A 15,559-nucleotide genomic window follows, 5' to 3' on the forward strand; every position below is an offset into this window, starting at 1 on the left:
CTAGGCAAAAGTTTTAACAGTGGAGGTGACAAAATGGCATGACAGCATAAAATAAGAATTTTGCAAAGGGTACTTTCAGTATATGTATTTCAAATATATTCAGAAATAAGATTAGACTAATTCTGCTTTTTAAAAAAATACTTCATACTACTAAGTATGTAGTATTAATAATAAATGAAGTGGATTATTAGAAATTTTACTGATGAGAGTAAGAAAAATTATAAGGATGAAAATGAAAGACAATTGCTTATGCTTACTATTTTATCCTTCAATAATTAAAAATTATGAGTCAAAAATAAGAGTCAATAATCAAAGACTGTGTGTGTTTTGAAGGGGACAGGAAGTGGCCTGTTTCAAATATAACACTAATAAACCAACTATACCATTCAAAAAAACAATCTACTATTGTACATCTTCATGAAGGCTTGGAGGGGTTAAAAAAAAATCTTACAAGCTTACATGTTGTTCCTTCATTTTTTTCTTAAAACTATAAACAAATGCAGCAGAAACTACCAATTTACCATCACAGAGGTGAGACACTACTTGAGGCCACCCCAGAGGAGAACTGACATCTTATTCAACTTACGTAGACAAACAGATTTTTGAAGGATAGGAATTGTGAGATAATTTGTCATATTTAAAAATAAACCTCAAACATGGGACGGAGAAGGCTAAGGTGGCACAAAGTGAGAGAGTGGCATGGACAGATATACACTACCAAATATAAAATAGACAGCTAGTGGGAAGCAGCCACATAGCACTGGGAGATCAGTTCAGTGCTTTGTGTCCACGTAGAGGGGTGGGATAGGGAGGGTGGGAGGGAGATGCAAGAGGGAGGAGATATGGGGATATATGTTTATGTATAGCTGATTCACTTTGTTATACAGCAGAAACTAACACACCATTGTAAAGCAATTATACTCCAATAAAGATTAAAAAAAAACTTCAAAATTAAACTCTCAACTGCAAAGAAATACCATATGGTAGTTTTCAAAACAGATCGTATTTAGTTATTTCATCTTCAAGGAATTCAGAATAAAAGGACTTTTCCTTTAACTAGCATAAACCTTAACACAAACACCAGTCATACTACCCAGGAAATATTAGCCTTTCATTATTTCCAAGAAAAATTTTGATATACTTGGCAACTGAAATTTGACTATATGCTATAGGAGGGAAGGTACTCTTTAACAGTTACATAAATGGACTTTCAAAATAAACCTGAAAAATGTTCATGGATATGATTCTCATTTATACAATTCACTTATTACAACCACACAATGGCTACATAAAGCAAGCTTAAGTTACTGCGATCACTGATACGGTAATACACTTTGAAGTACTGGTTTTATATTTCATCTACGAGAGCACATGAGAGAACAGAGGGTTAAATACTAGAGAGTGGTATTACCAGTTCATGATCATATAAAATTTCAGAAAATTCTTTCATCATTTTATAACTTTTACTCTATTATAATCTTTCATTAACACACTATTTCATTGCCTTGAATTAAAGATCTGCAAATGTGATCAAAAGGTTTTACTAGAATTTCTGTATGCTTCCTATAAAGACATTGAATTCTTATGTTTCATTCACTAGAGGTAAACTCAACACAAATTGTCTCTTTTATTTCACTCTTAAAGCTCTTATTAGAACTATGCAATGATTGATCTTGATTCAAAATGCTATAAAAAACTTGAGGGCATTTTAGAAGACAAGCAGAAAACTTTATTTCTGGAATTATTTAACCATAACATTGTAATGAATAATACACATTCTGATTTCACTTTGTACCTGTAATTATTCAGGCATAGTTTAACTGCTCCTAAATGGAGATTGATCTCCCAAGGAATGTTTCATTGGCTTACCTTCAGAAGGCTCTCAGTCTCTTTCTTTCTGTTTCCCACACTATTTTTTTTTTATTAAAGGACTATTTTTATTTATTAAAAAAAAGTTTTTTTTAATTTATTTTTTGGCTGCATTGGGTCTTCGCTGCAGTGCGGGGGCTTCTCATTGCAGTGGCTTCTCTTGTTGCGGAGCACGGGCTCTAGGCACGTGGGTTCAGTAGTTGTGGCACACGGGCTTAGTTAATCCGCAGCATGTGGGATCTTCCTGAACCAGGGATTGAACCTGTGTCTCCCGCATTGGCAGGTGGATTCTTAACCACTGCGCCACCAGGGACTATTTTTGAAAAGATCACTTACTTTGTGATCTCACCTGGGGTGGGATTGGGGGAGAACAGTCTGCCTTAACTATGGATCTTGAAGATTCAAATATACATGAGCAGAAGTGATATGGAAACAATTCAGCTACCATGGGATATATATAAGATATTTGATAAGCATTCTTTTTCTCTTGTAATAATTTTCAAAAAATGACACTACTGACAGTGAATATCATATGTAGTTTAGTATTCCCTTATCCAGTAATTTGGTTATATTTCTAAAAAAAAAGATCATTATTTATTTCCCACCCTTTCTCCCATTCTTGTTAAAAATGATGGCAGCTAGAACATGGCAACTACTAATATCCCAAGTTTCACAGACAAATTGAATGGCACATTACATGCCTCTATTATTTTAGTCTTAAACTAAGAATTCCTTGGTTTCTCAAAGCCAATTTTCCTTCACCATAAATTTTATCTAATATTTTAAAAGATTATTGGGGAGGAGGAGGAGGACATGGATTTAGTTCTGACATCCTTTGCAGTTACAGTGAGTACTGGGTCTTCTATTTCTTCTGTATCCCCCAAAGTACTAAATGTTGGCTATGCTAAACGTGTTTAATAAATACTTGTTGGTCTGACTTGTTCTTACAGAACGGTACTGTTTTTAATATACAAGAACATCTGTTATTTGGCACTGACAGGGAATGAGATGTTCTGTATTAGTGAGTTTTTAAAATAATAAGCTTAACCCATTAAATACTTAAACACCATTTTTACCTTCTTTTGGAAGAAGGGGATAATAAATTTTTCTAAATATGCAATTATTTACCTCTCAAATATTGTAATAATTTTAACCTTCTTTGGATGATGTTGGGTCATAATTTGAAGTACTAGTATTTGTATTTTCCTGTGCATATATATGTGTATATATGGCATACCTGTATATGGTGGACTTGATGAGGGACCATAAAAGAAATGGTGTAGGGACTTCCCTGGTGGTGCAGTGGTTAAGAATCTGCCTGCCAATGCAGGGGACACGGGTTCAAATCCTGGGTGGGGAAGATCCCACATGCCGCAGAGCAACTAAGCCCGTGTGCCACAACTACTAAGCCCGTGTGCCACAACTACTGAGCCCGTGTGCCACAACTACTGAAGCTCACGCGCTTAGAGCCCATGCTGTGTAGTAAGAGAAGCCACCGCAATGAGAAGCTCCTGCACCGCAACGAAGAGTAGCCTCCCCTCGCCGCAACTAGAGAAAGCCCATGCACAGCAACAAAGACCCAACACAGCCAAAAATAAATAAATAAATTAAAAAAAAAAAGAAGAAAGAAATGGTGTAGCACATGAGGCCGAATGCCTAGCAATCCTATGATTTACTTGTGAATTTCTTTTCTTAAACACATCTCCTGTCAGATGCTTTGGTAATGGCATCTTTTTAATAAAGATGTGGTGACAGATACAGAATTGTATTCATTCCTTCACCCACTTACTCACTGAATACCTAACACAAGGGCTCTCTTCTTGTGCTGAGATGACTCTAAGGTAGTAAAGCATGGCTGGCCTTGCAAAATACCTTATTAGTGAAAAGGCCAGAGCAGTCCACTCTAGGATAATTTTCCTCATCCTCTACAAAACTCCATTTCTCCTTACTCTTGCTCCTCATATGAAAACTGGGCTAATGACATATGAAGGAACATGACATCTTCATTTCAGGAACTGGTACTAGAATGTTTTAGCAAAGGTATCTTTCAAAAAATTATAAATTCTTCACAAACAGAAGATAATACATCTGTAGATATGACACTAAGTATAATTCTATCAATTTTATTAAACCCGACATAATGTTTGATTTTGATCAGAACATACAGGTAATAGGAACACCTGCTTTCTCAATAATATAAAAAGACTAAAACTTCTTGAATAAGAGAATCTACCAAATAAGGTTTTTGAGGATTAAATGAATTAATCCATATAAAACACTTAGAATAGGGCCTGGTCACTTATTATCTAAATCAACGATTCTCAACAGGGGGGATTCTAACACCTAGGGGAATTTTTGGTTGTCCTAATGATTGGGGTGCTACAAGCATTTAGTGAAAGGTAACCAGGGATGACAGACATTCTACATGACTTTTGAATATCACAGTAAAATTTAGAAATACCTCAAAAGGTGGGGCCATTTCAAGATAGGAGCTATGTTTTTTGCAATTTTGTTAGTACTCCATTCCCTGACATAACAGTGAATTATTTTGATACTACCCATATAAAAACTGGCTGATTTGCAAGAATGTTATCCTTCCTTATTTTTTCAATGTGATATCCTATAATTTGTCTTGTCATGTTATTTCTGTTTTGATTAGCATTATTTCCATACTCTTTTACTTCCCATTATAAAATTTTAAAAATTACTACTGACTTGAGTTTTTATTCTAATAACTAGTTTTGCCCAAGGCTATGACACTGCAAAACTCCAGATGGCACTATTTACATCGTACTCTGCAAGCCATATCCCTGGAACTGTGTAACTTGGCAGCTTTCTTATGCAGTCGTATCTGAGCATATACACTGCGCTGTTATTCTATAACAATCTGTTTTTTATAGAAATGTGTAGTATAGTTAAAATACTATTTTATTTAAAATATTATTATTTGTATTTAACAGAAATGTAGTACAATTAAAATAAAATTTTTTACAATTATATATTTTGATAGGTTATATTTTCCATGAGTTTCATTTAAGATTATATAGTAGACATTAGAAAATGTTTGTTTAAAAAGGGGGTATTGGGACTGATAAAGAACCACTGAGTTAAATGAGAACTCAATTTTCTTATAAACTTGCAGGGATTACAGAATACTAAAACTAGATGGAATCTTAGATAAAAATGAAGTCATATTAGAGAATGCACAGAAGTAATAAACATCTAAAATATTATTAAATACAAATACCACCTTCTCAGGGTGAATTTGAAAATTGCCACTCAGGAGCTTCCCTGGTGGTGTAGTAGTTAAGAATCTGCCTGCCAATGCAGGGGACACGGGTTTGAGTGCTGATCCGGGAAGATCCCACATGCTGTGGAGCAACTAAGCCCGTGCGCCACAACTACTGAGCCTGCGCTCTAGGGCCCGTGAGCCACAACTACTGAGCCAGTGCTCTACAGCCCGCGAGCCACAACTACTGAGCCAGCGTGCTCTGCAACCACCAACCTGCGTGCCTAGAGCCTGTGTTCCACCACAAGAGAAGCCACTGCAGTGAGAAGCCCATGCACTGCAACGAAGAGTAGACCCCGCTTGCTGCAACTAGAGAAAGCCCCTGCACAGCAAGGAAGACAACACAGTCAAAGAAAAAACAAAAACAAAAAATTGCCACTCAGGCAGAAGAGTGAGTGAATTAAGAGTGCAGGTACTAGAGCCACACTGCTTGATATTTGAGTTCCTCTCCTTAATAGCTATGTCCCTTTCCACAAATGATTAGCCTCTCTATGCCCTGCCTTCCCATCTTGTAAAATGAGGGTAAAAATTGTACCTATCTTGGAGTTGCTGTAAAAAATTAAATAAATTTACATAGGTAAGGCACTTAGTGCTGGTTAGTATGCAGTAAAGCACTCCATAAAATATTCAGTAATATTTACTTATTAATACTGTAATTCATTTATAGAAACTAAAATACTTTTGTCAGTCTTAGAGAAGATTAAAATGGTTCTGAAATGATTATTCACAGGTTTAAAAATGTATCAGTGATTACCAAGTACCCAGCACAGTACCTGGCACACAGTAGACACTTGATATTTGCTGACTGAATGAACTAGTCTCTATATTAATTTATTCTCTATACATTCATTCTCTATATCAAGAGATAAACAAGTGATAACTTTTTAATGGATAGACTGACACACTAGTACAAGTGAGACTATCTTCATTCTGATTCAGAATTTGGAAAATTTCAACAAAATACATAAGCTTTATAAACCTGCTGAGGGGACAGATTGTTTTGAAACGGTGTCCCTAAAGCCACAAATCTCTTAGCTGATTATAATACTGTGTCTCCTGGAAAATGCCAGAGTCAAACATCAGAAAATATGCACAGATCAACAATGCACTTAAAATAATTTTTTTTGAGTTGGCAGAGTCAGAGAAACATTTCTTCAGCTCTTTATAGTTCAAAATGTTTAAGAATCCATATTGTAGCACTGCTCCATATTGTAGGATGACATAATAAAGCTTAGTATTTAAAAAATTTTATTCATTTATTTTATTCCCCATTTTAATCATTTTAAAGTGTAAAGGGACACTTGGCACATTCACAATGTTCTGCAACCACCACCACTATTTAGTTCTAGAACATTTTCATTATTCCAAAAGGAAACACTGTACCCATTAAGCAGTCACTCCTAAGTTCTTGTCCTCCAACTTCCTGGCAATTACCAATCTGTTTTGTTTCTATGGATTTGCTTCTTCTGGAGATTTTATATAATGGAATCATAGAATATCTTATGTCTGGCTTCTTTTACTTAGCATAGTGTTTTCAAGTTTCACCCATGGTGTAGCATGTATCTGTACTTCATTCTTTTTTATAGCTGAATACTATTTCAGTGTATGGATACACCACATTTTGTTTGTCCATTCATTTACTGATGGATATCTGGGTTGCTTCAACCTTTTGGCTACTGTAAACAGTGCTGCTAGGAACATTCCTTTACAAGTTTTTGTTTGAATGAACACCTGTTTTTATTCTTTTGGGTATATACCTAGGATTGGAAATGCTGGGTCACATGTTTAACTTTTTGAGGAACTGCCAAACTCTATTCCATGCCGGCTGCACCATTTTACATTCCTGATAGAAAACAATGAGGGTTTCAGTTTCTTCACATTCTTCAACACTTGTTTTTTTTCTGACTTTTTGTTTATAGTTATTTTAGTGAGTGTTAGTGGTATTTCGTTTTGTTTTTGATTTGCATTTCCCTAATGACATTCAGCATCTTTTCACGTGCTTGTCGGCTACTTGTGTATCTTCTCTAGAGAATTGTCTACTCATGTCCTTTGCCCTTTTTTCATTGGGTTGTTTGTCTCTTTATTGTTGAATTATAAGAGTTCCTTATATATCTTGTATAAGACCCTTATCAGGTATATAATTTGCAAGTATTTTCTCCCATTCAGTGGGATGTCTTTTCACTCTCTTGATAGGGTCCTCTGGTGTCCAAGAGTTTTCAATTTTGATGAAGTCCAATTTATGTATTTATTTTCAATAAATGTGTTTTTGGTGTCATATTTAGGAAACCATTGCCAGATCCAAGGTCATAAAGATTTGCTGGTTTCCTCCTCAGAGTTTTCTAGTTTTAGCTGGATGTTGTTGAGGATTCTGCATCCCTATTTATAAGGAATATTGGTGTGCAGTTTTCTTTTTTGGGGATGTCTTTGTCTGGTTTTGGTACCAGGATAATGCTGGCCTTACAGAATGAGTTAGAAAGTGTTTCTTCCTATTCTACTTTCTGGAAGCATTTGAGAGACTGGTGGTTAATTCTTCTTTAAATGTTTGGTAGAATTTACCAGTGAAGAATCCTGTCCTGGCCTTTCTTTGTTGGGAAATTTTTGATTACTGATTCAATTTCTTTATTTGTTATAAGTTTATTCAGGTTTTCTATTTTTTCCTTGAGTTCTGCAGTTTTGTGTTTCCAGGAATTTGTCCATGTCACCTAGGTTATTTAATTTGTTGGTGTATAACTATTCATAGTATTCTCTTATAATCCTTTTCATTTCTGTAAGGTTGGTAGTAACGTCCCCACTTTTTCTGATTTTACCATTTGTAGTGTTCTCTCTTCGTCTGTCTAGCTAATTAATTTTAGCTATAATATGTTTTAGCTATATATGTTAGTTTTGTTATATCTTTTCAAAGAAACATCTTTTGGTGTCATTGATTCTATTGTTCTCCATTCCCTATGTTGTTCATCTCTGCTCTAATCTTTATTATTTCCTTACTTCTGCTAGCTTTAGGTGTCTTTATTCTTTTTTTTTTTAGCTTCTTAAGGTGTCAATTTAGGTTACTGATTTGAGCTCTTTCTTCTTTTTAATGTAGGTGCTCACAGCTATAAATTTCCCTCTGAGCACTGCTTTTACTGCATCCCATAAATTCTGTATGTTGTGTTTTCATTTTCACTCATCTCAAGGTATTTTCTAATTTCCCTTGTGATTTCCTTCTTGACCCACTGGCTAATTAATGACAGTGTGTTATTTAATTTCCATGTATCTGTAGATGTTCTATTTTCCTTCTGTTAATGATTTCTAGTTCATTCCACTGTGATCAAAGAAGATACTTTGTATGATTTCAATCTTTAAAAAAATTATGTAGATTTATTTTGAGGACTAACATATGGTTTATTCTAAAGAGTGTTCTAGGTACACTTGAGAAGAATGTGTATTCTGCTGATGTTGGGAGTGTGTGGAGTGTTTTGTATATGTTTAGTTGGTTTAAAATGTTGTTAAAATCCTCTACTTCTCTACTGAACTTCAGTCTAGTTATTCTATTTAGCATGTCATTTTAAAGCATGGTATCACCAGCATATAATACTACTCCCAAGATGACATAGGTTTTGAGTATGATTGGACAAGGATATCACTAAGGTATCTTTACCAACAACACAGAGACCCAGACTATGGTAGGCATTACTTTAGTACAGTGACAGGAATGATTCCTGGGATGTAAATGGCTATTTCATCTGCCCAAATTGCACAGCTGCCATTTGGCTGGTGTCTTTATTTGTAACTTGGCAATTCTGTACTTTGAGTTAATGAAGACAGTTGTACTGAAACATTTTTCTGTTGTAGTTTGTCCCCTCAAAATCCTTCTTTCCTTTGTTACTTTGAGAGTGTATGTTACTACTCTTCCTTAAACTTGATTTACTTATATCTTCTGTTTCTGTTAAAAATCTTATCTATATTGTTTAGCTTTCAGCCCAAGAAATTTGACTTTAAAAGCCAATCAGAAATGCCCTTCTGGTTGGCAAATTAAGCTGATAAATTCTAAAGTTAGCTCTCCAGCTATTGCTACAATGATGTTACCAACCTCCCAAATCTCAGAGACTTAGAAAAATAAGCATACATTTCCTGCTCATGGGTCTGTGAGAAGTTCTATTTCATGCCAGACGGTTCCATATCTGCTTAATGTGCTTTGTATTCTGGGGCCAGTAGCTATCTAGGACATGCTTATATTATAGGAGAAGACAGAGGACAGTTGGTCAGGACAAACCATGTAAAACATTTCAAGTGTCTGCTTGAGTCACACCTGCTAACATTACACTGGCTTAAACAAGTCACATGGCTAAGCCCAACAAAGTGGGAAAACCTCCTTCCACAGGAGCGGGGAAGGGAGAGTAAGTATTCACTGAACAATAACATCATTAACCACAGCCCAGCAAAGTAAGACAATTAGGAGCAACATAGTAAATTTCAAAAAGTTAGATTTATTTAAATTAAAGGACTTACTTTGAAGTTAAGTTCTTTCTCCTTTTTAGAGTAATAATGTTCTTTTTTAAATAAAATGATGGTAATAATAGAAGGCAGAACTTTAAAAAAATTCTTCTGACTTGACAAAAAGTTGGCCACCCTCTGTCAGTCCCCTATATTTTAGGACAATTTTACTATTCTATGAAAATCCCAAAGTCTCCTACAAGAAAAAAATCATGGATCTCTGAATGTAATCCCAGGTATCTCTGGCTGTTGTTCACTATTCAGAGGCTATTCCTTCGCTTGCAAAGACACTCATTTTCCCCCTTCTCAGGTTTCATTATTCCAAATGCTTGTGATTAGGATGCTCCATGTGTTAGAGAATTAAAACGTCATTATTTCTTACTAGTGATCTAATTTAAGTTTTACATTAAAAATGGCCCCACTTACTTTTCCGTCTCTATACAAACAGCTTTTTTTAACACTTGGGACCCTACAATCTTAATGTCATGTAAATCTTTCATGTCCTTGACATGAAAATTTTATAAAAAATAATGGCCTATGACTCTATAACTTTAAAAAGATGAGCTATTGAGAAGATTAAAATTTAAAAAGAAGCTAGTGGCTTTACTTCCGATGTGAAAGGACACATATTTAGTAGCTTTATATGTATACAAGTATTTACCAATACTAACGATTTTGTCATACCTTTATCAAACATTAAAGCTATGCAAAATAGCAGAGCAGCGTTTTTTTTTTTTTTTTGGTGGTTCTTTTTGCTCACAGTACTGTCAAAGCAAATGAAGCAATTGGCACTCCTCTAATGACTGCTTCACTCCTGACTCTTCAGCTTATTTCCACCTCCTACTCTTGCTCTTCATCTCGTTCTTTACTTGTGATATTCTCCAGCTTTAGGCACTATTAAAACGTTATGACCACCTCATCTGTTCCAAACTAGGGGGTGAGGTGGAAGAATGTGATATTGTAATGTATTGTATCTACAGAAAAACTTTATACAGAGACTTTCGAATTTGTCAAAACACTAAATTTCCAGCAAGTCTTGCTCTAGCAAATGAGATTCTCAGTTCATTATTAAACACTAACTTATCAGATAGGATCTATAAAATAACTTCACAATATAGCAAATGCCTTTTATTATCCTATTGATTGTGTCCACTGTTTGATCTAATATATATTTAGATTTCATAAATGTGCAAATCTAAAATAAGAGGCAGCGGGGCACCCATGAATCAGCAAGGGAAGTTTCAAGTAAATGGGATGAGAACTCAACTCACTGGTTTTGAAACTCATGTTGGTGTCATACTTACATTTTAAATAAAGTATGCTTCTTTTATAACATTTTGTGGAATATATATAGAAGTTTACATTTTCTCTAATTTTTAAAGTGTAATTCTCATTAAAATAAGATGAAAATTCAAAAATTTGGCTGTAACTTATATAAGCAACATACCTGCAGGTATGATCATCACTCACACTTGCAATTTCTTGGCCTTCTTTGGGATCAAATACCAAACCATTAATGAAATCTGTATGGCCCTCTAAAACCTGACGTAAGGGGAAAAGTTAGTAAGAACACAGGAAAATAACCTACAATATTCCTACCTAATATTTTTACTTCATTGCTTTCACTGCATGCTTCTCTTTTCTATAAATATTTCTTAAGCAATCTGCTATTTTTAAAACATGATTTATACACCCACCTTTCTAGAAGGTTTATCTTGGAAAGAAGCTGATCATTCAACACACTGTTATTAGCTTGATCTTTCTTTTCTAGTATGCATTTCTTACAAAAACAGAGACTTTTTTTTTTTTAAACTGTACCTGTCCTCATATCACCTCATTTCTCACTTATTACATAAAGGTTAAATAAAAGTTAAATTTAGAAGAACTTTCTAGGGGCTCTGAAATAGAGTCCCCTTCGATTTTTTACCTTATACCTGCTGCTCTGTACACTGGCTGCTCCCTAATAAATACATAGCATGGACTTCACCTTCTACTGTCTTTATTCACTTGCTCAATGTGACTGCCAGCACTGGAGACAGCTAGTATTATAAGCCCATTATCACAACAACCCAGCAATTCTCTTCTGGCCACAGAAGAAATAAATGGGAAGTTATAAGGTAGAGGACTATGCAAGCAGGCAGGTCCAATCAGTCTAAATCTTTACAACTGAAATTCTGAACAGGTCTGTCAGATATCAGATATTTAAATATTTTAATGGATATTGTTCTTGCTTCCTATTTTCCTTCCAAACACTTGAATTTGATCTCAGTTGTAAGATTAATAAAGTGGTTCTATTTGGTACTATTTACTATTTGGAAATATGTAATTAGGAAAAAAAAGGATTTGATTCAAACATTCCTGTGTAAGTTTAACAAACCCAGGTCCTCCAAATCAGTCTTCAGAGCTTATGTCACAGTCTACAAGCCAAATCAAATTAACATTAAATATTTAATGTCTATTATAACTAACAATAATTGTTAGTAACTATTGACTTTTGATGAGTCAAAGTTTTATGTGCCATTTGTACAGTCACTGATACAGCTTTAAATTAATATATACATTGCACTGTATTATGGTAAAATTGTATATAGCCCATTGTATATAGTTTAGAGCATAACTTTTACTGTTTTCTAAATGATTGGAAAGGTTTATAGTTTATCTTTGTTTTATAACATTATTCATAGTTTTGATTTACTAGAAAGTCAAGAAGGCAATACTGTTCTTATAAAAAACATGATTCAGTTTCAGTCCAAACTGAGAGGTATTTATTTAATGAATCCCCCCCCCCACTTTATTGAGACATATAACACTGTGTAAGTCTAAGGTATACACATGATGATTTGATATACATATATATTGTGAAATGATTACCATAATAGGATTAGTGAAATGACTCCCACAATAGGGTTAGTTAATACCTCTATCACCTCATAAAATTACCATTTTTGTTTTGTGGTGAGAACATTTAAGATCTACTCTCTTAGCCACTTTCAAGTATATAATACAGTATTGTTTACTATACTCATCATGATGTACAGTAGATCCCCAGAACTTATTCCACTTATAACTGGAAGTCTGTACCCTTCAATCATCATCTCCCCATTTCCCACACTCCCCAGGCCCTGACAACCACCATTCTATTCAGTTTCTATGAATTCAGCTTTAAAAAAAATTCCTCCTATAAGTGAGATCACATAGTATTTGTCTTTGTCTGACTTATGAGGCAGAAGCTATGATCATACCCATTTTATAAGTAAGGAAATGAGCACAAAGAGATTGGGAATTTGACCAAAGTCACACTATTACTAAAGTGGTAGAGCTGGGCTTCAAAGCCAGGTGGCCTGGCTCCTGTGTCTGTGCTTTTAGCCACTTTGTAGTCCTGCCTCTCACTATGCTGTACTGTGTTTGTTCCCTTAAGTTCAACTCTTACTCTATGTGTGTTCATGTCTATTATACTGAATTTCTAATTCTCCCTCATTTGCTGTGTCTACCTAATATTTTAATAAGTGATATCAGATTTATAATCTGCAGTCCTTACTATGATCCTAGTTACTTACTGCAGCCTAAAATAGAGTAAATGAGATTCTAAACTACATAAAGGTAACCATAAAGTCATTTTAAATTGGGATAAATCCAATCAAAAAAGCAAAAATAATAAATGTGTTTTAAAATAAAGATTTACAAATTATACTTGTCAACATACCTTGTATTCATTTTTATCTTGAAGGTCTGAAGTAAATAATCTAATTTTCTTATCAGCAGCAGAAGTGCAAAATCTGGAAGTAAGAAAATGAAAACAAACCCATTTTTAGCCTAAGTGAAAGTTCTCCCCACCAAAGCTGTTTTCATAACTCATAATCATGTTTTTGTTTGGGCAGAAAGGGGATGCTGTGGCTCTGTTGTAAAAAGTGTTATTACAACTATTTCTCAAAGTTGGCATTTAAATATCTTTGGAAAACAGACAAAAATTAGTATATTGGATTTGTCTCTTCAATAAGAAACATGTAGAATTTTATTATAAATCACCACATGAATTTAACATTTAACTTTTTCTTAAAGGCAGAAAAGGATGGGCATCTTTATTTAGCTAGGTCAATATTAGATATTATACTTAATAATTTTAGATATTAAAAATAGTTATACATCTTAGTCTTTGCCTTCTTCAGTTATCCATAAGCCTTCTTACTTTAAGATATATTAAATTCAATAAATTAGACAGAAGATGATAAACTTTTTATACCTATAAAAGCTGATATACTTCTATCTATTAAAAGCTGGAGTATTATTCACACTGACCGTAACATTTAAGGTACTGTTTAGAAGTACACCAATGTATGTTACATTAAAAAACAAAATCTAATCAATAAACAACTATTTTTAAACTAGTTTGCCTTCAATCCTAAAATTTTTAGATTCTCAGCATGTCAGATTATGGCTGAGGAAGAAATAGAAGTTATATTTATATATTGGAAAACAAAGTTTATTTCCAATTGTCTTCAGATAAATGAGTATCATATGGATCTAAATTTCTCAAGTTCTGACTGCATTAAAGTTAACCATTTTTTCTCAACTAATACATTTAGTTTAATTAATTAATTAACTAATTTTATTTATTTATTTTTTTGGCCAAGCCGCGTGGTGTACGGGATCTTAGTTCTCTGACCGGGGATCAAACCCGTGCCCGCTGCAGTGGAAACGTGGAGTCTTAACCACCGGACTGCCATGGAAGTCCCCTATGTTTATTTAATTTAAATAAAGTTTAAATAAATTATAGAAGGCTCCTAATCTATAGACCTGGATATGTTGGTAGATCTCTGCTACCATGCCTTTTCAATGATTAGTTAAGAGCCATTGGATGAAATAGATCAAAGCCAGCAGGGAAATGCCTTCTCTTGTCCAAGGCTTTCTTGGAGGTGAAATTAAAAGTTGTAGGGAAATAAAGTACAAATTGATCCTTGAACAACGTGAGTTTGAACTCCACAGGTCTACTTATATGTGGATATTTTTCGACAGTAAATACTACAGTGCTACACAGTCTGTGGTTGGTTGAATCCTCAGATGTGGAGGAACCTCGGAGAGGGAGTGCTGTTTATAAATTATACTCAGGTTATAACCACCCCCTGCTGCGTTGTTCAGGTGTCAACTGTAGCTCTTCTCCCCACAACTGGGACTATGCTGTTGTAAAGTATTTATAACCAGAGCTGAAATTTTCTAATCTTTTGCCTTTCCTTGACAATGTTAAACTTACTTGATTACTGGAGGCAATGAATTAAGTCTAGTCTCTGGGCTCCAAGCTATGCCATCAACCCTGACTCCATGGTGAAATGTTCGTAGTGTTTTATACTGAATTCCTTCAATGTCTGCTTCTTCTTCCTAAGCATACACAGTAAATGTTTTAATAAGTTATGAGAACAAACAATATAAAACTGTGTATTTCATTATAATGAAGAATTTATCAGGGGGCCATGAATATTCTTTTGAGAAGTTCAAAAGCAGATCAGATATTAAGATGTAACTGGTTTACTGAACAACAACAAAAATATCTGAAGCTGTCTAAGCCTCACAAAATAACTCTCTATGGTAACTAAGAACAAACAATATACTTGTTATACTTTATCTTACTTAGGAGACAATTTATTCTTAATAGTAAATACATTTCACAGCAAGCACAATGAAAATGGAATGCTCTAAGAATCAGAATATTCTAGGTAAATGAATTACCAGGCATGGATTATCAAGTGATAATATAAAAAATATATACTGAACATATTACGTACAAGACACTTTGTGCCGTATGATGCTTCAAAGTCATTATAATGCGTATCAATAATTTTCACATAGTATTATACATGGCATGATACATGTGTGGGATGTTACAAACTATTCATCCATACTATATACTATTACACTCTATGAACAGTGAATATG

At 34.3% G+C, this 15,559-nt stretch overlaps 1 protein-coding gene across 1 annotated transcript in view; it reads right to left on the reverse strand.

Moving 5' to 3' along the window:
• NUP37 (nucleoporin 37) overlaps nt 1–15,559 on the reverse strand; it is a 41,108-nt gene that overhangs the window by 15,734 nt on the left and 9,815 nt on the right. The window contains exons 3-5 of the mRNA XM_067697735.1: nt 14,880–15,004; nt 13,335–13,407; nt 11,079–11,173 (exon numbers count right to left, since the gene is read on the reverse strand). Of these exons, the coding sequence (XP_067553836.1) occupies nt 11,079–11,173; nt 13,335–13,407; nt 14,880–15,004 (293 nt within the window). The remainder of the gene's footprint in view (nt 1–11,078; nt 11,174–13,334; nt 13,408–14,879; nt 15,005–15,559) is intronic.

The sequence above is a fragment of the Pseudorca crassidens genome, chromosome 11, assembly GCF_039906515.1.
Source record: "Pseudorca crassidens isolate mPseCra1 chromosome 11, mPseCra1.hap1, whole genome shotgun sequence".
Lineage (NCBI taxonomy): Eukaryota > Metazoa > Chordata > Mammalia > Artiodactyla > Delphinidae > Pseudorca > Pseudorca crassidens.